Source organism: Amphiprion ocellaris, chromosome 19 (genome assembly GCF_022539595.1).
Source record: "Amphiprion ocellaris isolate individual 3 ecotype Okinawa chromosome 19, ASM2253959v1, whole genome shotgun sequence".
In the NCBI taxonomy this organism is placed as follows: Eukaryota; Metazoa; Chordata; class Actinopteri; family Pomacentridae; genus Amphiprion; species Amphiprion ocellaris.
The window spans coordinates 7,988,323-8,013,216 of record NC_072784.1 but is presented as its reverse complement, the minus strand read 5'-3'; the positions used below and the strand labels follow the sequence as shown (position 1 = coordinate 8,013,216).

At 40.8% G+C, this 24,894-nt stretch overlaps 1 protein-coding gene across 2 annotated transcripts in view; it reads left to right on the top strand.

Moving 5' to 3' along the window:
• The first annotated feature begins 5,966 nt into the window (after positions 1 to 5,966).
• Positions 5,967 to 24,894, top strand: part of tnrc18 (trinucleotide repeat containing 18) — a 60,997-nt gene continuing 42,069 nt past the window's right edge. The window contains exons 1-2 of one of the 2 annotated variants that reach the window (XM_023294533.3): positions 5,967 to 6,143; positions 7,758 to 8,101. In XM_023294533.3, coding sequence (XP_023150301.2) covers positions 7,894 to 8,101 — 208 coding nt within the window. In that variant the 5' untranslated portion in view covers positions 5,967 to 6,143; positions 7,758 to 7,893. Of the gene's footprint in view, positions 6,144 to 6,191; positions 6,489 to 7,757; positions 8,102 to 24,894 lie in introns of those variants that run through there. The other variant, XM_023294534.3, reaches the window with a different exon arrangement.

Below are 24,894 nucleotides of genomic sequence, written 5' to 3'. Positions count from 1 at the left end.
TTGTCTCTTTGTGGTCATTTAGTCCCTCTGCAGTTGTTCTTTCTTGTCATTTTGTGTCTGTTTGGTCACTTTATATCTCTAGTTATAGTTTTCTCTTTGCAGTTTTCTTTGCAGTCTTGCTGTTTGTTTTGTGTTTCTGTACTCATTTTATGTCTGTATAGTCATTTCATGTCTCTTTGTAATAGTTTTGTGTCTAATCATTTTGTCTCTATCACTGTTTTGTTTCTATTTGTAATTACTTCGGGTCTCTTTGCAGTCATTTTAAGTCTCTGTATGTCTCTGGGGTCATTTTCATTTTTACTGTCATTTTATACCTATAGTTACTTTGTGTCTCATTGGAGTAGTTTTCTGTCTCTTTTGTAGTAATTTCAAGTCTCTTTGCGGTCATTTTGTGTCTCTTTGCTGTCAAATTATGTCTCATTGCAGTTATTTCATGTATTTTTCTTTCATTTCCTGTTGTTCCTCTTGCACTCCCCTGTCTCAGCTGACTGGGTGTAGAAACAGGACCTTAAAGATCAGGAAAGTACCCAATGAGGTCAGTCAGTCAGGAGGACAGATCCTACGTAAACCACTAAATGCCACATAAAAACATTCCTTTTACACCTGTGAGGCATCTCACCACACCATTTGTAATCACACTCTCCTTATTGCATCATGAGATCACTGATTGTTTATTACACATATATGGCTGCAGGGACTTCGACTTTCCGTAAATGGTCTTTGGCTTAAAGTTTATGGTGAAATTACTCCATAGAAATTCTCCCATTCTAAAAAGAGTTTACAGCTTTACAGTTGCGCAGTCTGGACAGCAGATGGCAGTGAAGCCTCATTTATTTACATATCATAAATAAGGCGTGAATGTCTTGCCTTCCTTTCCCTGCTTTTTAATACACACACATATTAAAGCTTATGTAGAAAACTAGACATCAACCAGTGCTTTTTATACGATATGCAATGTGTGTGTGTGTGTGTGTGTGTGTGTGTGTGTGTATGTGTGTGTGTGTGTGTGTGTGTGTGTGAAGTTACATTTGATTAAATGGGCATTGTTGGGCTGGTGTAATGGACAAACAGTGAATTATGACCCAGAAAAGATCCTCTGCTGATGCGCACCCATTTCCTGTGCTCTTCTAAAAGCAGATCTCCACGTTTGTACATTACAGAGATGAAAGAGGATAAGATATATGTGGATGGTGAATGGTGCAGCCCCACCCTCATACTCTACGCATTATATCCTGTTTCTGTGTGTGACACCACACATCCAGCACCATCCAAAGTCATGCCGCCTCCATTAATCAGGCTGTCCCAGTTTCACGCAGTATTCTGGGCCGCATGGAGGTGACACGGTGTCCTGTGCACACCCATACACAAGGGTGTGCTCGCATTGACACACAGCATTCATATACGCGTGCATCAAGTTAGGCTGCATTCACACACAGCCTGAAGATCAAATGTGTATGGCATTGGAAATTTATTCCATCTCACTGCAGTCGCCACCTCCACCCCACCGCACCCTCTGTGATTCTGCTGAGACTGCTTCCCTCTGATATCCTTTTACTGCCATGCCAGCAAAACACTCACTGCCAGAGAAGCAGCGTTGGGTGTGTGTGTGTGTGTGTGTGTGTGTGTGTGTGTGTGTGAGGGAGTGCAACCATGCACCTTTATATTGCACTTGTCTCGGCTATTGTGCACATGGAGGTGTGTGTGAGAGAGAGATGTGGAGTACCGCAGGTGTTTGTGAATGAGGCGCTCCAGCGACTCGGTTCAAAAGTGTTTGTTGCAGCACAATGTCTTACCTTTGAGAAACAGCGCACAGGGGGATCAATTTGTCAGAAAATGAGGCTTACTGTGTTCCTCCATTCACTTACAGCTGTACAGCTTTAGAGCGGCTCCATTGGTCACGTCACTGATCCACCCCAGCATGCATTTCTTTTGTCAACCCAACAGATGGGGCCACTGCACTACACGAGTCTGTTTGGCATATTAACTGGGTGAAAGGCAAATAGAAGACTAGCACTGCTGACAGAAGGAGGCCAGCACAGAATAATAGATCATATTGAAATACGGTAGAGCCTCATTTTGCAGGCTTCAGTAACTTTCATGCTACAGGGGGTGACATTTTCACTGAGGGTAACGTGTCTCATCTGCATTGATATTACTCTGCTTGATTTCCTAACAGCAGATGTAAAGTGTTGTTTCTGTCAGCAGACTTTTTACAACTAATCTGCACCCACAAATGACACCCGAAGCGTATCGAACCTTCGACGGTGCTGAATAAGAAGGATTAGTAAGGGCATGTACAACAGCGAGACACAGACTTCTCAAGGATTCAGTGGCCCTGACACATCACCATGCATGTACTTATACTCAGGAGAATATGTGTCAGTGCTTCCTTATGGTTGTGGCTAGGCGAGATGGTTCTTTCTCAAGAAAAACCTCAGAGCTCTAACCACACGAGTCAGGAACAGGCATGAAAAATAGACACTGTGCATTTTAAGCTTGCACCAGCACTCTGCGTGCACAGCCGACACACCCACCTACCCTCAATCCCTCATGTTGGTTTGAAGCAGTGTTATTTAGCGTTTCCTTACAGATGGTTTGAATTGTTTTGCTTTATTTTTTGGTACTCTATCTGTAATGTGTGTGTGTGTGTGTGTGTGATGGATCAATACTGCTGTAGCAATAGTAACTCCATAATGCATGAGAGCGCTCATATAACCACATGCCTGTAGCCAGCTGTTTGTCCTCCAGCAGAAACCAACCCTAAACCCCCCACCCTATCCCCTAACAAGTGGCCCGTCATAAAACCCTGCAAGGCACCGTCTGATGATTGACAGCTACCCCACGGGGGTTTGGTGCGTGTGCGGTGATGTCAGTCATTTCAGACGCAGTTGGCGTGTTTATTGTATGTTTGCTTTTCGTATGCAGGCTCGCTCGGTTTATCACCCAACATGACACTGCTATTTCTTCACAGACATATTTGTGCATTTATCTTGGTGCAGTGCAGTAGCTTCAGTAACAATATAGTACTTGTGTAGACATGGCATGATGAATGATTTAGCCCCGGGGGCTTGCAGGCGCTCTCTACTGTGAGGGTGTGAAAGAGGGAGCACTTTGGGAGGGAGGGGTCACATGAAATATGCCTTTTTTAATTATTATTGTTATTCATTGCTGATTCTCATTTATTGTACAGAACACATTTCATTGGGAAGATCAGTTCTTGTGTGTTTGTTTTGCACCAAATGAATGAAAGCTGGATGCATCTTTGTGTATTCATGTGTTTATTTTCCTTTGTTTGCATCTCTTCTCCAGAGAGGAGTGAATCCCCGGCTGAATTAATGACTGCTGTCTGTGCTCTCTGTCCCTCGTGGGTTACTGGCAGAAAATCAGATAGTCTGTCTGTCAAATCAAATCTGATCTTTGAACTGATAGGACAGAATTAACCCACATCCCAGAGATGATGTTGGGACTGCCACACGGCTAGATCTAGTCTGAACCGGAGTCAAAGATAACAAATAATCTCTTGTTAGAGGAATGCATGACAGGAGCTGTGGAATCATTTTCACTCTGCGGCTATAAATCACTGTTTCCAGTACTTTTCCACCGCAGCCCCACATTTGAAAAAACAAGCATAAAGTTGGACCGTCTTCAAAGAACCCAGTTGGTGTACAGGCTATAAAAAAATTTGCACAATCTACCAAATGGTCCCATCTGCTCCTGCACCACTGTGAGAAGCCTTATGTGGAAATAAACAAGACAGTAGATGCTGCCTGTCATTGAGAATCTGGATTCCAGACTACGATTCAGATTCTTATGCTATAGCGCACATGCGTAAAAATGCCAGGGAACCATGACGAAGCTTTTTCACCAAATTGTGACTAATGCCCACCGCCGTACCCACCTCAGAGGGGAGATAAACGCCCACGAAAGCCGCGGAATTTGACAAGAAAAACAAGGAGACGACGAAACCTGCCTCCTGCTGCAAAGAGAGCAACAACGGGGCCCTAATTTGAAGGCATTGTCTGAATTCCCAGTCGGAGCGATTTGGAGAACAAAGGCCCGGCTTTGGGCCCCCTTCGGACGGTCCGGGACATCGCTCTGATGCCCGCCTGGTGGTTCCCTCCACCGGGTTCCCGTCGAGGGGGCGGGGGGGCAGGCGCTGGGAGCAGCAGCAGGACGAGGGCTCTTCTTTTACCGCAGATCGGTGCCTTGTGGTCCAATTAAGCAATAATAATAATAAAAACAAATATGAATAAAACTAAAACACTGAGATGCGACCACCGGGAAAACACCGGACGAACCCACAGCGAGCGGGCACGTTCGGTCCTCCTTCTTCCCCGCAGCGGCTCGGTCTCCGTTAAAGCTTCACCGGAGGGTCGCCTTGAAACCGGCCCCGCCGCAGGAGGAGGGGCCGAAGGATCGGTGGGGGTGTGTGCCAGGGGCAGCTTGAAACCGCCTCTGATTTTTTGTAATCAACATTTTTTTTATTTTTATTTTTTTTTGCAACTAAATGTAACGCGGAATTCAAAGGGAACTTATGGAGTGATGCGCACAAGGAAGGAGGTCCAGTGAGAGGTTTTGGAACTCAGCTCCTCCTCCCCTTAAAAACCTCCCCCTCTTCTGAATTTTAACGTAATAGTACTTAACGACGCCTTTTTCTCTCCTCTTCTAATGCAAATCTGAGTCAGACCCTGGCTAGATTATGCACAAGGAGGCACCCAGAGCTGCTTCACCTACAGCCTCGGTTTGGATCATTTGCATACCGAAAACCTGACCTTATTCCCGCCTCAGATCAGTTTAGGGGGTCCTACATGCAACCATCATGAACACACAGACTAGTATGATGAAGGTGGATGTGCGATAGGATATAATAATTAGTTAGAATTCATAACCAGCATATCCTAGTTTGTTGTAAACAGGTTTCTTGAAATGTTTCTTGCAGGCTTCTCTCTAAATTGCATTTTATAGAATAGTGAGCATTGAAATAGTGCCAAATAAAATAGGATTGTTGTTGTATTTCTAACCATATAATCCATTTCAAGCCTGCACACACACACACACACACAGACACACTATGTGCACTTTAACACCCATCTCACTACTCATTTTGCACTAATTCAGTTCATATATTTGTATATTTTGAGTATTTTACCTATATATAGTGTGATTTTTTTTCTATTTTTTTCTATCTACAGATGGGAATTATGTGAAAACATAATGACAATAAAGATGTTTATGTTACTAACCTGCCTGTTTTGTCTTTTTCATTTTTGTTGTTGTATGTAAGCTGCTGAATTTGGATTGATAAAGTCTATCTATCTATCTATCTATCTGTCGATCTGATTCTTAATTCTTGACATAAGCACAATAATCGGCCCATTATGGTTTGGATTTGTCAAAGTGAAACTGGGGTTAGATATACGCTCATTCAATTAGAATAAATTAAAGGCCCTTGAGAAATAATGAGATTGTTATCTGGAATTCAGAATTTTATTTTTTTTTTTTTTGTCCCTTGCGGGGGGAAGTGGAGGTGTGTAATTGAAAGTCATTAACTGCTTCCTAGTGAGGAAAAAGTATTTTTTTAAAAATTGTGCAATAATGTTTTAGGGGCTACAACGCCCCCATACTTTCCCAACCTCCAGTGTTTTCTTCAGCGTCTGCTATAATCAGCGTGGAAACTGGTGGGTGGGGGGCACCTCCACGCACACACAGGGAAAAAAAAACAGAGAAACCCATTGCTTGTTTTGATCACTCAGTCTTGAAGGGAGAGGGGACCTTGAAACTGCTCAACCTCCTTGCTCCATAATTGGTTTTATAGTGCTGGCGAGAGGCCAGGCTGCGTTTTTTTTAAATACACTGGGGGCTTTGATTGACAGCCACGGTATCCAATCAGACAGCAGCTGTGTATGAAGTCCCGGGTTGGGTGGTAGTGAAGGAGATGGGCGGGGCTTTGCAAAACAATGCTGTGTTTCATTGCTGAGGAAGACGCGTCAGGGGCTTTCTCTCCCCCCAGTTATCCCCCAGTTTACCTTCGGACAAGCCTGTAATGGACTAGACTGTTCCAGCGCTCCCCGCAACCCTGGACTGGATTTTAAAACATTTTTTAAGCTTGTTCTTCCCCAACCTCCCCCTTTCCCTCCACTGAAGTAAGCGCTCGGCATGTTTGTTTTTCTCGTTTGCCTTTTTCTTTTTCCAGCTAAAAGCGCGAGGTTAAAAAAGCTAATTTCATATGGAAATACGAGCGAAAAGGGCGCGGAGGTTATTGCGTGTGCGACATGTTGGATATTTCTGAGGGGGCATTTCTCGGCGTTTAAAAGAAGCACTTTCGACACGTTTCCTGCGAGAAAGTTTTTGCGTGTCGATAGTGGAACCGTGAAAAGTTTGAAACGTGGCTGAAAAATGCGGAGCTGCGCCGCCGTGCCGCATGGAGCTCAGACGGTGTAAAACTTCCCCTCCGGAGGCTGTTTGAACGGCGCTTAGAGGCAACAAATGTACGTGGTGTGTTTCTCTAAAAAGGAAAATGTGTTTATTGTGAATTGTGGACGAGCCCTTCTCCAGAAACCCGCCTGCTAATGCGTGGATATCACGAGTCATGGCTGTAATGTGTTAGCTAGCAGCTTTTGAAGGTTAACTCGCCTTGTTGTTGTTGTTGTTTTATTTAAATATTCATAACTTGTATGTCTGTTCTACGACATTTTGTAGTTATTAGATAACATTTCCTAATCTCCCCCGTTAAGCCCTTGTCGTTGCCCTCCTTAAAGTAACTTTTTTTTGCTGCTTTTGCGTGGTTTTTAATATAAAACACATATATATTGCTTTTAATCAGCTGAACAGTTAAATTGTGACACATTAATTGCGCGTCACTTATTTTTGCTTGGCTGGATACTGACTATATATCGGTAGGTTAATGTTACAGCCTTAAACACGTTGTTAAATAACAGTATTAGATTAAAACTTCAAGTGTAGGTGCTATAAAAGCGTCGAAAATGTGCATAGTTAAGGTTAGTTTAAAACTGGAGTGTTTACGGGTCGGGTTCTGATTTCTCTCCTTTGGGCAGCACCCATTGCGAAGTAGCCTAAGCCGGACTAAATTCGCATCTGCGGGCAACAAAACACCGTTAACCCCGCTGATTAATGATGCAGGCTTTTTGCAGCCTTATTTATTTTTAACCCGTTTGAAATTTATATTTGATGCGCCTCCAGTATTTATGGTGTATTGGTTTACAGGGCGACTCGGCCCCGTATCCTTGCATCGTCGCTTTATGGCCCCAGAAAACAGCTGGGTAATCGGAAAAGGGAAGGATATGTTACTAAAAGTTGACGTTTTGCGTTTCCATCGCAGGACGGGGGAGATGTTTTCACGATCGTGGCAGAACCGGCCGCTCCTCTCCTTGGTTGTTTCCCAGGAAAGCGGAGCCCCGGAGCGGCTTGTCTGATCGGTGTGCGGTAGGGGGTGGAGTGTCGCTCAAACATGAGACCATAATACAATAAATATAAGTTAAAGTCCACGTTAATATCGCCCTTTAGGACACAATTGGGGCAACTCATCGGCGTATGGTCTCACTGGATACCAGCTAATATCCAGGGTTTAGTTTTTGGAGTGGTTTTCCAAACTGCGTCATTGCGCGTATGGGCCGCCTGTTCGCTGGAAAGAGAAGAAATCCTTAAACTACCAGTTTCCAACAGTTTGCTTCCCCCCACTGCAGACTGCCTTTAGATTGTGTATCAAGCGATATTTTTTTTCTTGTTCTATTTTATAGGTCGGCAGGATGGCTGAAAAGGAGCCCGAATCGCCTGGAAAACTAAAAACATTATTATAGCCAGAATTGGCTTTTTCGGAATAGGGGGCCTATCCGAACGGACAATTTCCCTTCACAACTTTCCTCATTGTGGATAATGGATGGCAGAGATTTTGGTCCTCCCCGATCCGTCCACCTACCACCTCCGTTGTTGGCGGGGCTCGCTGTGGAATCTCACCGACTCGGAGCAGCAGCAGCGGCCGGCAGGATCCCTCCCTCGCCCGGTCACTTGGGCGCGAGTCATCCGCCGCCTCTCCACTCCGGAAAATTCTTGCCATCGGCCATTAACCTACATCCACACCACAGTGAGTAGCCTATACGACGTTTGACTGCTACATTTTTTTTGTCATGTGAGTGCCCTAAAACGCACAATGTTGTAAAAATGAACTTGAAATAACGCTGCGCTAAAATGCGTAAAAATTGGTGGCAGCTTGTGCGGTCATCACTAGGATGTCAGTGCGGTCTTATGTGGGAAATTAACTCAGTTGTAAATTTTATAAGGAGGTGTGGCTGTTTCATCGCTGTGACAAGTTTCAGTTGTGCGACCAGATCGTGTTAAGAATTCTTAGCTTTTGTAATGGGCAACGCATTTAGTGGAAAAATGACTTCAAACACAGCGTCGGAATGAAGGCACAAGGCGCCGTTGGGGGCTGGAGGTGTAGGTGTTGCTGCGGCAGTATTGCAGGTCAGGGTGCACTGATCTCTGATTGCATGTGGACCATTACACTGTCACTGCTGTGAGAGCAGATGCAGGCTTGTGTTTTGTGTGTGTGTTTTGGCAGAGTGGGGGGTGGTAAAGTTGTGACCTTAGAAGGATGACAGACCACTGCTCACACTGTTGGGAGAAATTGTTGGGAGTGTTTTGCGTGTATAAAGAGCAACCGTTGCTCCCTATTTGGAGTCAGAGCCACTCTGCCGGAACGTTTGGCAAATGCTTCGTGCTCCTTGTTCGTGCATTTGTACCAGTTCAGCTCAATACACCCCCTTCTGCTGCTTCAAGTACACTAGGGAATATCTTAGTGTAAGGAGAGGGGGAGTGTGTGTGTATGTGCGCAGGTTGGGTGGTTTTGATGATGTGTTTGGTCATTGTGAAAGAATCATCACGGCAACGGTGTGGTGTTAGTTATATATTACTCCTCTGTATTCAGTGGTTTGTCTACAGTATGTGTTGTTCCCTGCTGAGCTGGTGATTTTACTTTTACTGCATCTGAAGCCTTGAAATAACATCGTCCAAAAAGGATTACGTTGCACGTTGACATACAGTTTTGTGGTCAGTAACAAGGAGAGTGTGTTCTGTGTGCATGTGTGTGGGGAAAAATATGCCTGCTGTGTCTTTTGGAAAATGGAAAGTCTGACAAATGCTCTCATCGACTTACATCCACCCCTCTGAAGTCATGTTGCAGCAGACAGTGACACAATTACAGTTTCCCTGGTTTCCTTTCCGAGGTAAGCGCTGCTCCAACCTTACAAGTGAGCGTTGTTTCGGTGCGGTGCTTTGGAGCGCGAGGGGTCGAGTAAAAGTGAAGCAGTGCTCGCAGGACGGCGTTAATTCGACACGCCAGCAGAGCCCACACACTAAACTCACACACGAACATGAAAAGGTGTCAGAGATGAAATCAACTCGCAGCGGGGGGTGTTAGGATGATGGATGGGTGCATTGTGGCACCTAAATGTACCAGGGCGCAGCTTATTGCAGCAAGTTGAGGAGATTATTCAGAAAAATAGAACATTTTCATGTGGATATAATGGATGTGTGTGTTTTTCTTGTAAATAAACACCATTTCTGGGTAAGATGTCTTTGCAGCGACGGTGCGTTTCACTAGGATGATGTGACGTTCCTGCTTTTTCCCCTCCCGTGGCTTTGAAATGAGCTGAAAACTGCTTGCTGTGTGTGCAGACATGCTCGTGTGGAACAAACTTGATGTGTAACTGGGGGGGGGGGTTGTGAAGTGGAATTGACCCAACCACTGTTCCAGCCCTGATTGGCAGTTTAAACAGTCCTTTAAAACGGGATACATTTTATTCTGCCCACACACTGACCTTCTCACACTCTGACTCTCATCTCCCCTATGCACACTCACAGCCTCCGCCCACTAAAACACACCACTGTATGATACAGATCATTTAGCTTTATGGCGCTCCTCGATATCAAATCCCCACACATTACATTCACCAAACCGATCTTGGTCTCTTGCTTGTAATACCGCCGTACAAACCTGTTACATAATAATTACCCAGTAATTGCAAATGTTCATAATGTTCCAGTTTAACTGCAAAAAAGCAGCATGAATCTCAAGGACTCGCTGTGCAATCAGAGGAGCCGAGGTTGTTTTGCTTCTGTTTTTGTTTACATGTGTCTCATGGAATTCAAGACATTTTTTTTGCAGTTGTTTTTGGCTGAGCTCTAAGATAGCAGGGGCGACTGTTTATAGCTGCCAATTTAACCTTATTTCCCAGGAGTTTTCCTTATTTGATTTTTTTTTTAGTGCAGTTTTAATAGGATTTTCATCTGACTTAATGAAGTGGAGTGTCTCCCTTATTTTCACAGTTCTGAGTTGGCAAACGTGCGAGGCAGCAGCATAACACTTGTTTTAAATGCATTGTGAAGCTGCGAATAGTTTACTGACATTTGTGCTGCTGGTAGACTCTCGCAGCCAAAAGGGCAACTATAAAAACATAATTTTCCATCAGCAAAATCATGCTTTCTGCCCAGCAGTGCCTATTCCTCCCAATTCACAGGGGTTATATCTAAACAGGATCGGGTCTTAGTCACTGTTTATAGATGTAAAATGGCTGTAAATGGCCCTCTGTCTACTGGAGGTCTGCTGGTGTCTCCATCACCAGATTGAGGCCATCTGTCTCCTCCCTCCCTCTTCGCATCTGAGAGCAGCGGAGGTAGGACCTTCTGAAATGTAACTGCACCGAGGAGACGGGGCCAGGAGATGCTTTCATTTCCCCAAACTGTGAAAGGTTGCAGTGGCAACGTGTATCTAGAATTCCAAAATATGCACTTTGTTGTTGAGGTAAAATGTTGAAGCTTTTGGGTTTGTTGCCAAATGCTGTGTTTCACTGCGTTTCCCAGAGATCACTTGAGAGTGACATCTAGGTAAAGGGTTGAAAAGGGAATACTGGCATCGGACTAAAACGAACACAGACAGGCAGATAACAACTATGTGGCTAAAATTTCAGTTTTGTTTAAAAATGTTACATTAAAATAAATATAGCATGCTTTATATGTAAATTGAAGCAGGTTTTTTATTGTTTTAAGTCACCGATAGAACGGTGTTTGATAGAACGTTGGATGGTTTTACTTAAATTTAAACTACTATGAAAGCATATAATGAAAAGTTTTGCTGCATGAACAAATGAAACTAAGTGTGCTCTTTGCCTGGAGCATAAACAGCTTATCATACTTCTTGATAGTGGAGCCTCTTTGCCCCCTGTTGCTCCTCCCGTGGCTTCTGTGCAGGCCTTCTGAGGAGCGCCAGTCTGCAGCTGCCCGGGCCTCTTGTCGCCTTTGTTTGTGCCCACAGACCACAGACCTTCCTTGGTGAAGGCTGCAGCCATCAGGGACAATTGGTTGCAATTTAAAACAGCCACAACTCTGTGTCCACTTCACCACCTTCACTTAAGCAGCACTTCTGATGTTCTAGACTTGACGTCAGGGTCCACATATAGGCTGTGTTTGGTGATACTCCATCCAGATACTTCGCACTGGTCGCCCTCCATGCACCTTATCTGTGTGTGTTAATGGTAAAATATTAGCTGTGTACCTTAATACAGTAAATGGACAAAGTGGTTAAATTCAAAATAGCCATTTTTCCCTTGACTTTTATTAAAAATAGGCCATTAAAATGGTCAGTAGTCATCAGTGTTGACTATAATGAAACACTTTATGGGTCAATATATAATTGAGGGACTTTTGAAGTCCATGGGATATATCTTGCATAGATTTTATTAAAAGTAGAAAAAATAATGTTTTTTTATCTTCATTGATGATCATGTCTTTACAAATTCCATATTTGTTAATTATGGAAACAATCACTTATTAATAAAAATGACCGGATATCACAAAAATGTTAAATAACCGTCCCAATTCAATAACAACCACCTTCTAATTAGCTAAACAATAATAAAATGAGCTTATTCATAAAATAGTTTTGATTGTGCTCTTTTTAATAATTTGAGATAATCATGACAGATACGTCTTTTTTGGCAATATATCAAATTTTATATGGAAAATAACAAATTGTATCTGTGTCTGAGAAATCACTTTTAACTAAGTTCCCCATTACAAAAACACCTCTCAAGGAAATGTGTTAATTCCAGATCACATGACCTGCTCCACATGATGTCATTTCCTCCTGAAGAAAAGACTGGCCAGACTCCAAGGCTTTCTGAGTTATTTAATATAAAGTAGTGTGTGAGTCAAGTGCAGATTCATGGCATGTCAGCAAACAGCAAAAATGTCAAATATGACACCTGCAACTATGTTACAAAAAGTCGCACAATTAAGATATTGACCCTTACCATGATATATTTCAGCTATATCACCCAGCCCTAATTTTTGGGTCATCAAGAGTACACATGTCAATTCAACTACAAGGGGGAGACTTAATGTTCTCTGCAATTAGGTGGAAAAACATATATGCAGATTTTGATGTCAACATCAACAATCTGCCAAAGATCATTTGGAAATCAAAGAAAACAATGTAGCAGCAGCTGTGTGATTGTAGGTTGAATTGCAGTCATGGGATGTTGTTGGTAATCCTTTTACTTTATACTGCCAGGCCTCAAACATTTCAGAGTATAGTCTAGAACGAATGCGTGTTTCTTAATTCTCAAGGTGACATCTCTTAACTTCAAGACTGAAGGACTAACGCGCCCAGACTGGCAACTTCTTTAGCTCCTCAGTTTCATTCATACACATATTTTTATTGTTCACTGGGAATGAGACCCACAGGTAAATGAAGGTGTTTTAGAGTCCAGAAAAGGAAGGTCAGTTGATGAGATTAAAAATGCTCATAGCAAATGGAAGATTACACCTAAATGGGCACAATCTCTTGGACTGATAACAGTTCTTTATAAGAGCTTAGGCTGCTGTTTGTACGTATGTGAGTGTATCAGTGTAGAGGTGAGAATTGAGACCCTGTGAATAGGAACAGGAGCATGTGACTGCAGTTAGGGCTAGGATTTTCCCCTGGGACTCTGCAGAGAGAATGGAAGAGATTTATCCTGACCACAACACATTTATGCACAGTTAGATAAATGTGATAGCCCTTAAGTTGTTCTCTTTTTTCAGTCTCGCACACTCACAGGGTACCCGGGTATAAGTATAATGATTCATGAAGCTTGCAGGGGCAGGCCACGGATGTCTTGACTAATACCAATTTGTCTTCCACACTACTTGGTTAGTGTATCTGCGTTTAAATTATTGTGGTCAGTGTGTGTTTCTATAGATTTAAAACACAAACCCCTAAGTGTGAACTTGTACAGCATGTATAGCTATCAGTTGTAGATTATCAGACTTAGGACATTTTAGTTTGTTCTCGCTTTTTGTGTGTTTATAGCTCACACACACCCCCTCTCAGATTAATTGAATCTTTCAGTGGAGAAAAAAGAGAAAACGAAAGAAAACCAAGTACAAGGCACTGCTGCCCTACTACAATAAACCTGTCAGAGGCAGACAAACGGCGCACACACACACACACACACACACACACAAACAGATGTCAAACATGACAGTGATCGGCCGATGTGTGTGTGAGAACGAGCGTGTCGTGGCATGCTGAAATACCTAAAGCATTAGCTAAGTCATTCACTCTGGCCGAACCCTCCCTTTAACGCAAACAACAGCCTCCAGCACACAAAGGTCACACTCTGCACTGTCTCTCTCTGTTTGGGTGCATGTTGAGTCTCTGCACGTCCCATTACGTAAGCTTCATAATATTCTTCCCAGGACATTTTGATGAAATTCAAAATGTGCAGTGACATGCAATAGACAGAGCGGGTGAGAAGCATGTGAGAAAAGTCGGTTTGAGCTGTTACGTAAGTTTGTGTTATGCGCTTTAGCCGGTCGAGCCACAAAGATGACGGTTTGACATCTGCCGTTTAACTTTAAACCATCCTAGGTCTGACTCGAACGCCCTTAATTTGTCCAATTCAGTTGTATTTGTAAGTTTTTCTTCACTGATCATATCTTTTTGAAAAAGATCAGATCATTTTCTGTCAGCCACTATGGCAGTGGTTGTAGTTCTGACAAATGTTAAACCAACAGTCAGCTTGTTTTTTGTCTCATGTATCTGTGTCTGGCATACCATGCAACTCTGCTTGGCTTTTCTGTATGTTTGCCTGTGCGCTTGGTGATTTTTGTGCATGTACGGGCGCCTGTTAGGAGCGTGTTCCCATTTGCTGGTATTGAAGAGTGTGTCAGAATAACACCTGCCATCTTCACAGGAGATTTGTGAGTGCAACAGCATGGCACAGCAAGGCTCAAACACACATGAGGTGTGTTTCCATCCAACTGTCAGAGCAACTTCTGAACAAAGGTTCAGCAAGCACACATGTAACACCAACTTGGGTTCTTTTCTGGGTTTTGACTGAGGTGAAAGAAAATGGCCTTTGTGTGGCTGAACTGTTACACCTGGGTTTTTTATGAGATGGCTGGGCTCCATTTACCTGCTTCAGTATGGTGCATGTTGGCTCACTGTCAGACTGTTGTGGCTTACTGAGCATTTAGTATTATCACTAACATGTATGCTTTCCTCATATCTCACTATCACTGCTGTGAAAACGCCCTCAATTTGGTAATTTTTAAAAACACAATATGTGTTGGAACTATCTTTTGCTAATGTCTACAGCCATGTAGTCCACAATGTATTTTCTGGTTTGACTTGTGTTCCCAGTGTTTATTACAACATTTCTTGTGAACCAGTGAAACAATGTGGAGGCTGGGAAAATGTTGAATCAGAGTAAACTGAAGGCAGCAGGGTTTACTTATCTAAAAAAAGACATCTCAGGCCCATACATTACTGTATTGATGTTCAATTTGTATGTCAAAAGCTAGTTTAGACCACACATTTGCAAACTACTTCACAACTTTCTTACCCAGAACCACTAAAACTGCCATATACCATTATTAACTGTCCAAAATATCTAACGTATAATACAAAATACCAGTATGGGCATTTTTTAAAAACTGCATTAGGGCTGCACGACATTCGGAAAAGCTGTCACTGCAATATTCAGATTTTCTTTGATATAGGCTACATGTCTTAAATAACAATATTTGAATGATCGTGGTGCTTTTGAAGGGCAGTGCATTTGCATTGAAAATGAAAAATTATTTTTAAGAAATGCCAGTTGTTGGGAACTTCCCTCATATGGTGTAACACTGGAAATGACATCCAAAATAGCTTTGATTTGAATGACATTCAAATCTGGCCTTTCACTCATCATACAGAGCTTTGTGGTGCTCATTTAAATGGTGCACCAAATTAGTCAAGTTGTAGGTGCAACAGCTGCAAAATGTAAAATATTTGTCTCTCAGTGTCACATGAGGAAAAAAAGTTGTGCTAAATTCTTGCTAATGCACAAATCTTAACTTCATAATGAGACTTAAAATTAGGTTCGTCACTTGAATTCAGTGCATCTTCTAGAGGCAGAGTCTTAAAATTTTACCCCGATCTCCTCACTTGCTGCCTTGTGACAGACACTGCAATTTATAGATGTTCCCTAATCTCACATACAGGCAATGGTAGATGTTTACCTCTAGTCTCCACTGAGTTACTGCATGGCACCTGGGACTGTATATGAGCAAAAATCAGATTGAGAGAGTGAAATAAGGTGTTCTAATGTCAAATTTACCCAAGCTGACGCTAACTGATTTTATCTACATGTGTTGTTTATGATGAGTACTCTATCAATTGTGCCGTCCTTTAAGTGGTGTTGCATGTTTTTGGTAACCAAATCTTTCTTTTTAATGTTTTTCTTCGGTTTTACTGTGTAGATGTATGGCCTGTATGTTAGCAAACCTTGCATATTTTATTTATATATATATATATATATATATATATATATATATATATATATATATATATATATATATATATATATATATATATATATATATATATATACATATATTCATTTTTGAAAACCTCAATCTATCCACAAACTCTTAAATTATAGTCTGTCAGGTAAACTTCTCTTATCGTGTATCGGGCAGCAAAAAAAGTTGTAGGATATGTTTGAGTAAAACTGCCATACCTCATTGCATCTCATGCGATGGGGCTATTATACATACATGCATAGCAATGTTGGTGCTACATCAATATGCCACTCAGCCCAAAACTGAGCTTGTTTGGCTAAAGTTGGTATCTTTCTTTTTTTAATTCCAAGCAAATATCAAAGAACCTGAGTTGGTTCACGCACTAAATACATCATTGTAGTCATGATGTGCATTTGTTGTAGTAACTGGTTGGATTTGCTTTATTATTTATATTTTTTTTTAGCTTAAATCCATTTTGCAAATAGTTATTTCATTAGATAGATATTTCTGGTTTTATCATTTTGTATAATTGTACAATTTTTCCCATTTTTCCCCCAATTTTCTCAAACATTTACAAGCCGTTGATCTTTTGTAGTGGGGGCTACTTCCTGCCAGTTCCTCCTGAAAGCTTTTTACATTGCTATTAGTGCAATTTATTCCAAGTATCTCTCTCTTCCTGTCCTGTTTGTAGCAGTGTCTTAAGAGAAAACACAGAAGCATCATAAAACTTATCTTGTTAACTTTATTTGTTGTAGCACAGCAGTTGTATTCTGACATCTCCCTGAAAATATATGCTCCTTTTTATGTACCTTTCATCTTGGGTGTTGCTGGGAGACTATCTCAGTTTTTCCAAGAGAAAAATAAAAAAAACACAAAAAACAAAACAGGAAACAGTTGTGCTTTTTTTGTGAGTTTATTGCAAATGTTTTTCTTTTGTTATCTACAAACGGAACTGCACAGAAAGAGACCCATCAGATATTCACATTTTGCAGCGCAGTTCGCAAAGCTGAAAGTTGACATGCCTTAATTTAACTTGTCATAGAAGCATTTTTAAGTGAAGCTGAGAAATGGTTTGACACAGACCACAAAAGTGTTTGCTCTAAATCACTCACAAAAATGAAAACCCAGACTTTTACATTTTGAAATCATTAAAACCATGCTCCTAACCTGAGTAAATGCACTCATACACAAAGATATGTGTTTTCAGACACACATTAAAATCCTGCACTTCCCTTTTTGTGCATGTGTCTGAGTGCTTGTCTTCTGGCTTTACCGTCAGGATTAATTGTTACCAGTGTGCCAGTTAGCTGTGGTAGAGATGGAGCGCTCAACACAGCTTTACTATTAGAATGTTTTCCTTGCAGGGAATAAAAACCAGAGATCAATTGAGATTCCCAACCCCCCCAGCTAACTGTGCTCTGAGTAGCACTGATGGATAGCAGATGGGTTCACAGAGTGTGTGTGTGTTTGTGTGTGTGCGGGTGCATGTGTGTCAGATTTGCAATAGTATCTCTATCAGAATTGATCTCCAACAGGCCTTGTCTTCTCTGATATTGAGATACATTTTCTTATGAGGATCTGAAAATGGAGACTCAGAACGTGTTGAGAGTCAGAGAGCGTGTTTCTTGGCAACTCGCTTATCCCAATATGGCAAACTAACTGTCTTGTGAACCGGGAGCCAAGCGCAGTGTGTGCATACGTGTGTGTGCATACGTGTGTGTGTGTGTGTGTGTGTGTGTGTGTGTGTGTGTGTGTGGCGAGGGGGGTGGGATGGAGTTGTGAAGGGAGAGAGAGGAAGGAAGGAAAGGGCTGAAAAATACAGAGAGAGCGAGGGAGGTAATGAAAGAGTAATTTCAAAACATTTAAAGAAACATTTCCCTCTCAGCTACCATTTGGATGTTGTTTCTGGAACAAGAAGTGCAATTGTTTTGCATCGTTCTACCCTCCCTCTTTTTCTTCCTTTAGACTGTTCAGGAATAGAAAAGGGAATTTGGGATTGTATTTTTTTTCCTGGTCACTAGCACAAAGCCAAACTGTAGACCATGTGTGCGTACATGTGTGCATGTGTGTGCACGTGTACATACACTCTGCACACATGGAATAAAAGGCCTGTAGGCGGCTGTGAAGCTGAAATTGATTTATGCTCTAGCAAGGCATCTGTGCCTCCTGACATTTCTGTGTGTGTGTGCAGTTAGAGAAACCTTGGTGTTTGGCCTGAAGAAAGGGAAGCTGCTGACATCCTAACAGGACTCGATCACCCTTGACAGGTGGTGGTTGTATATATTTTCTGTGTGTGTGTGTGTTTGTTTGTTAACGGGGTACTTCTATGGTATGTTCCTCTCACACACCAGTTAATAGTTAGCAAAAGAATAATATGTTCGAACAGTTTCTCTGGCACTTAGCCCAAAACACTTGGACTCAGGTGGAGCATTGAAAGGTGGCAGTGAAACCATAAGGTAGTGCACAGCAGGTGGCACAGACATTTGCAGGAACGCATGGGAGCCAACGTTTTCACTGCAAGCAGCAAAGCGCGCCAAAACAACAACAAATAGTTACTGGGTGTAGCTCCGGTTCTATGAGCATGTAGCAAATAGAACAGCAAAGGTTTGTTATGTTACTATAAAGTTGTGAACAAAAGTTTACATACACTTATAAACACCATGTATATCATTGCAGTCTTGACTTTCCAGTGATTCCTACAAGTCTTATTTTTTTATGATGGAATGATTGAACAATCATGCATGCTGGTTCTTTCATACCAGCATGCATGACTGTCCATTTGTACAGGTCTTCTGACAATATGAGAAAGTCTGTTGGGTCAAAACTATCCGTACACAATTTGGTTAAATGTCTTTTGGCCACTTTCACTGCAATTAAGTGCTTTTGATATCCAAGCTTCTGGTAAGCTTCAGGTTGCATCTTTGACCGCTCCTATTGACAGAATTGGTGCAGTTTAACAGTCTACACATTCTCGATGGGGTTTAACTCAGGACTTTGGGAAGACCAGTCTTAAACCGTAACTCTAGGTTAATTTATCAGTCAGTCAGAGTTTATTTATATAGCCCTTTACAACAGCCCAAAGGGTGAGCAAAGTGCTTCACAGTGAAAGACAAGAGATTAACTTAAAAACAACACAGTAACTTAAAACGGACAGAGAAGTAAAATATACAGTAAATCAATAAAAAATAAACAGCAATAAAATCATGCGTTTGGCCTCCGACCATTACATGAACACAGCTGTCTGCAGTAATAAAATTTAAAAATGCGCTCCACCTGTGAAAAATTCAGCTCATCAAAAACAACACGTAGATGAAATCACTCTATTATGCTCCGGACAAATCTGACTTTACAACACCTTATTTAAATCCTTTTCAGAGTAATTTTTGCTCACACACCTGTCAGAGTGCACCACAGCCACCTAGCAGCATCTCCCACAGAACGCACTGTGAAGCGTTCAGGGAACACCAGTATATTCTACTGTCTATTGATAAGTTTTCTGCCTGTGCCAAGATGGGAAGTGTGACCAAGTGAGAAAGCTGGTTGTGCCAGTGCTACCAGTGATGAAGTTAGTCTGGGCTCAGAGTATTCAGCAGCTGTAGTCTATCGTAATCACTCACAATTTAATGAGCATTATAATCACCAAAACTGATCATTCACGTTGTTGTATGTATATTTTCGACCCAGCAGATATTTGTCCTATTTCCAGGAGACAAAATAAATCTGTTAAATAACAAAAATGTGCAATTTTTTCTGTGACAAATAATAGAAAATTAGTTGTAGGAGTTATTGTAAACTTTTAAGACTGCCATGATGTACAAGGTCTTTACAAATGTACGTAAACTTTGTTCTTTATGTGGTAAATTTTAAATCTTTGATGGTGATGTACCAGTGGAGAAGACTGCTATTCAATGAGACCGCTGAGAGAGGAGAGACAGAGCTTGTTTTTTTCCTCTCCAAGTTGAACCCAGTCAGCATTTGGACTCGCATCGTGGTTTTTCAAAAGTACCTACTCTGGAGAAAGGACTTTTTCTCCACTGAAATAGGTTCTACAGGGTGGTCCCTGCAGTTTGAACATGCTCAAAGGTTTGCTCTTAAAGGCTGCTTATTGACTGTATTTAAAGATGTGTGAGCATTTATTGGTGATGGTGTCGCCCATATCTGAACAGAGGTTCTGAAGTTTAGTGTGGTAGCTCCAGCTGTTGCCATCTAGGGAGTACTTAAGTCCTTCTAACTCCCAGCTAGTCCAAAATTGTGCAAAGAATTTGTGTGTGAGTGGAGCTAAGGCAGGCCATGCAAATATCGCTTGTCCTTGGATTGTCCTGTAATGATACACAACTATTACACAAAGCAGCCTTAACTTTACAATTTAATATACTTTAAACAGGTAAGCTCTTAAACAGTTTGTACATTCTCTATCTGTAAGAGAATGATTTTGATGTTTCCAGCACAGCACATAGTTCTTAAATATGGTGATTCTATTTGCTGTGGCATTTTAAAGAAATTAATCTTCTTTACACCCTGTAATTACCTCACTATATAGTCTCTCTAGCAGAGGTTCTCACTCTGGAATCAAGTTGCCCTAAATGCAGTGGGATTCACAGGAAACAATGCTTGCATGTGATCCATCGTTATTGTCTGAAATGCTATTGGACAGATAACAATGTCACTGTTTGGTTCCATTACACGGTATCAGAGGTAATGCTAATTCTGCTGGTGCACATCATCAGTCACAGGAAATTCTGCATATTTGTTATTGAAGTTTGCACTGACTCTCCTCAAACAAGTGTCTGCAAATGTAGAGTGAAAACTACTTGGTCCATTTCACTGCTGTTGACGACATGGTGATACAAGACTTGTTGGCTAAACATGTAAACAATGTTATTTTGTAAACACCAGTTGCTTGTCTATAGTATGTCCGACAAAGTTGACAAAACACTACTCTGAGAGCATTCACTTTACCTGAAAGTCACTCAATCTGGACAGGTTTTGTTGGACGGCGATATTGAGGCAGAATATAGTAGATAAAAGCAGAGAATGGAGTGTTGTGTCAAATTGCTTTGAACTAGAATGAGGAAAATACATAGTTGTTGCCAATATCGCAAAACATCTTTTATGTAAGTTGAGTTTTGTGTTAATGACCATTTATTACAAACTGGAATGTGTATAAAAATAAAATTTGACTGTGATAAACATCGAATCTGGAGCAGGTAATTGATCTGAGTCACTATGTTAACTGGAACTGAAATTAAGTTTGTTGTTTTCAGCTGTTTGTACGAATCTTTCTTCTGAGATTATAAAATACCTGCAGCATCAGACAGCAGTTGGATTCATATTAGTGTCTCTGGAGTCTCATTTTATCAGTTCCAGTTAAATCTTTTGTTCCATAGCGGCCATCCTCAGGTTGAGTCCTGAGCTCCATCACAACTGTCGGAATATTTTCATTTTACTGTTGGTGAAAGTCTGATCTCTTTACTTGTTATTTTTTTTTATCATGAGCATTATTTCACAGTCTCCCAGCAGGATATTTGCAGTAATGGCATTATTGAGTGCATGAATGATTCCCATAACCACATGAATCTTAACTTGACAAATGATACCCACAGATAATCGAGTAAAAATAAATTTTAGGTTTATTTTAGGGTTGCTGTCGGTAAACTCATAATCACAAATGGACAGAATTTTCAGTGTTTAAGGAAACTAGGCTGTTAGTTATTTGCACACTCTGCTGTTTTTTTAGATTTAGTGTTTTGCTTAGTAGCGCATTATTATACATTGTACATCAGTTGTGTACTGTCTAAACTCACATTTCTGACCATTGTCGAGTCAAGTCGGTGCTTCTCTCTGTCATTGTGTTGGGTGTGTCTGAATGAAGCCGTGAGTAACATTTTAGTAAAAGTAACCTATCCTTGAATGACTTAATACCGTCAATTAAACAGACTAATGAAGCAGCAGTGTTGCATATCTCATTTCCAAAAATGGGCTTGTTTTTGGACTGTATTGACAACAAATTCAGTATACAGCATCGTTGGATGGAGCTACACAATTTAACTATGAATCGGCAAGATCTGTAAAGACAACATGACTGCCATTGATCACAGTTTTCTCAGAAATGGACCGTAACTCCTTGACCATTTGAACGAAACTGAGACTTTTGGAGACAGTCTCACAGGCACCGACATTTTGAGTCGGCCATACTGTCAGTACAATTGTCCCCTGATTCTCACAATTATCATGTGACCAGAAGACAAGACAGCCTTGTTGTCAGTGCTAGCAAAAATGTTGTAAAATCAAGGAAATCACTTTGCACTATTGCTGTGCTTCTTTTCCATTGTACATTAATGGAAAATGACTTTTCAGACGTGTTAGTATGCATGGGAATATTTCTGAGATGCAGCTAGAACACTCATGTGGGCAGAGATTGCTTTCCTTTTTAAATGCTGTTTTGAAACAAATACATATTAGTGTGGATGTAGAATAAAAAATGAAAAATAATAAAATAATAATCAAATATAGCACTTGGCCTGGATGAGTTCCAACTGAAAAAGGGAAAAATTGTCTTTTTCATTATAACACTCTCAATTGCATCCCTCTTTTTTTGCCTTAGAAAACCATTTTAGGTCATTAACTCCGAAGTATTTAATGTTGCCAATTCTAAAAGGCAGCACTGAAGAAGATTAATCAATGAGCTAACAAGTACATTCAGAAACATCTTTTTTTAATGAGTGACAGTGGTCTCATTCCTTCCTTCTTTATACAGAAATAATTTAGTTTAAGGAACTTAGCTTGGCTTTGTTAAGCTTGAAACCTGATTTTGCTGCTTGCAGCTTGAATTTTGAGCAATCAAGCTGCTTCCTCCTACTGAGTGCAAACCTGCAAATTGGTTCTTGCTATATTTATTATTGCCATGTCTCTATTGGGGGCACTACATGACTTCACAGTAAGTTACGTGATGAGGTAAAACTTCATCACTGTGCTGCTCTTCGGTGTGTTTTCCAGCAGAGTTAATGCATGTGGGTGGGTGTGGTGTACTCTCGTATTCATAAATGCAGGTTTGTGTGTGTGTTTTTGTATTTTTAGAACTGTGTGCACGTGTCTGCCATCACACAGCAATGCAGTTCAATCACTAAACACACACACATCACCCTCAGGACACACATGCAGCACAAACACACACCCACACACATGCATACAAACATGAAGAGACTTTAATAAACCTGTGTCTAATAGGACTGTGTGTGGAAGGTTCCACCTACACAGTAGAGCAGAGAGAAAAGGCACAGTGCATTACTACTGTGTGTGTAGATGTGTACACACTTCTGATTAATTGGAAAGCTACGTTTGGTATTGATTTAAAATGGTGTGTGTGTGTAGGCGCTAACGGGCTGCAGTTTTAATATACTGATTTAGATGCAGGGGAAACTCCACAAGCACAGCATGTCTCTTAGATTCCCACAGGACTGATAGAGAAACACACATGTACACAGACACACACACAATCATTCCCTTCCCTGTGTACCCATATACAGACAGCACTCTTTCTGCTACACACATGTTTAATTTTATCAGAGTAATGGCTATGCAGTGCGTTCAGTAATGGGCCAGGAGGGGGGCTGTGGACCTCAGCTAGACATGAAACCTTTTCTAGCTCTTAGGAGGTTAGTGATTGTAAGAGGCAGTGATGGTTCAAAGGTTCAAAGTCTGCTAATGGACAGATTACACACATAAAGAGGGTGGAGTCTAATAAAAACTACTCTGATAAAAATTTCTCTAACAAAAGCAATCAAGCAATCGATAACCATATGTTGATGTGAAATGTTTTATGAGGAGCCACTCTGTCAATGTTACCATGATGGTTGTGAGGTGTTTGACTTAAACATACTTTAAATTAAACTTTTGAACTTTTACAGGTTATCCAGCAGGTACTTTTGCCACAAAAGCTAACAATCCTCTCGTGTTCCTCCTCTTTGCTTCTATAATCAGTCTATTGGACCGTACAGTAATAATCTGAACAATATTCTTCAACCATCTTGATAAGTGATTAATTGTTCGTGGTTTTGAAGCACAGATTGGGAATAAATGGTGCATTGTTTGGATCGTGCCCTCAGATTTATTCTGTCTTTATATACTGAATAGCATTTGGATTGCTGTGCACACAAAACATACATCAGTGATTTATGTGTGAGAGTAATTTGCAATTTGCCAATTACTTTAGAAGGTCGTGAAAGTCTGTAAAAGTGGGCACCACATGTAATGTCAAAATACAATGACGAGAAGTGCAAATTTGAACTGTCTTAAGCAGGCGTGTAAAACTCATCTTAGTTCAGGGGCCACATTCAGCCCAATTTGATCTCAAGTGGGCCAAACCAGTAAAATCATAACATAATCTGTAAAAAAAAATAACCACAACTCCAAATTTTTCCCTGTGTTTTAGTGATAAAAAGTTCACATTTAAGGAATTATCTTACAGAATATTACAAAACTGAGACACAAGATGACAAAAGCAAGAAACAAAATGACAAAAAACAATGGACGAATGACAAAAACAAGACAAAAATTACATGAATGACACAAATGAGACAAAAAACGACAAAAATGAGAAATAAAACAATAACATAAGACGAACATCAAAAGTCACACCATAAAAGACAAAAAACAAGAAAAACAGGACAAAATATTACAAAAATGAGACAAAATGACAAAAAATGAGACAAATGACACAAAACAAAAAAACAAAAAATTTGACAAAAATTACAAAGCAACAAAAAATGGACAAACAACACGAGCGAGACAAAAAAACGATGCATAAAAGATGAATAAAGCAAAACACAAAATGACAAAAATAAGAAAAAAAACCACAAGCGAGACAAAAAGGAAACAGAAAACGACAAAAAAATGAGACAAATGTCAAAAGTCAGACAAAAAAGGCAAAAAGCAACCAGAACAACACAGTATATTACAAAAATTAGACACAAAATGACAAAAGAACAATGAACAATCTAATATTTTACTTTATGATCAAAACAACTTGTCATAGTGTAGAAATTATTT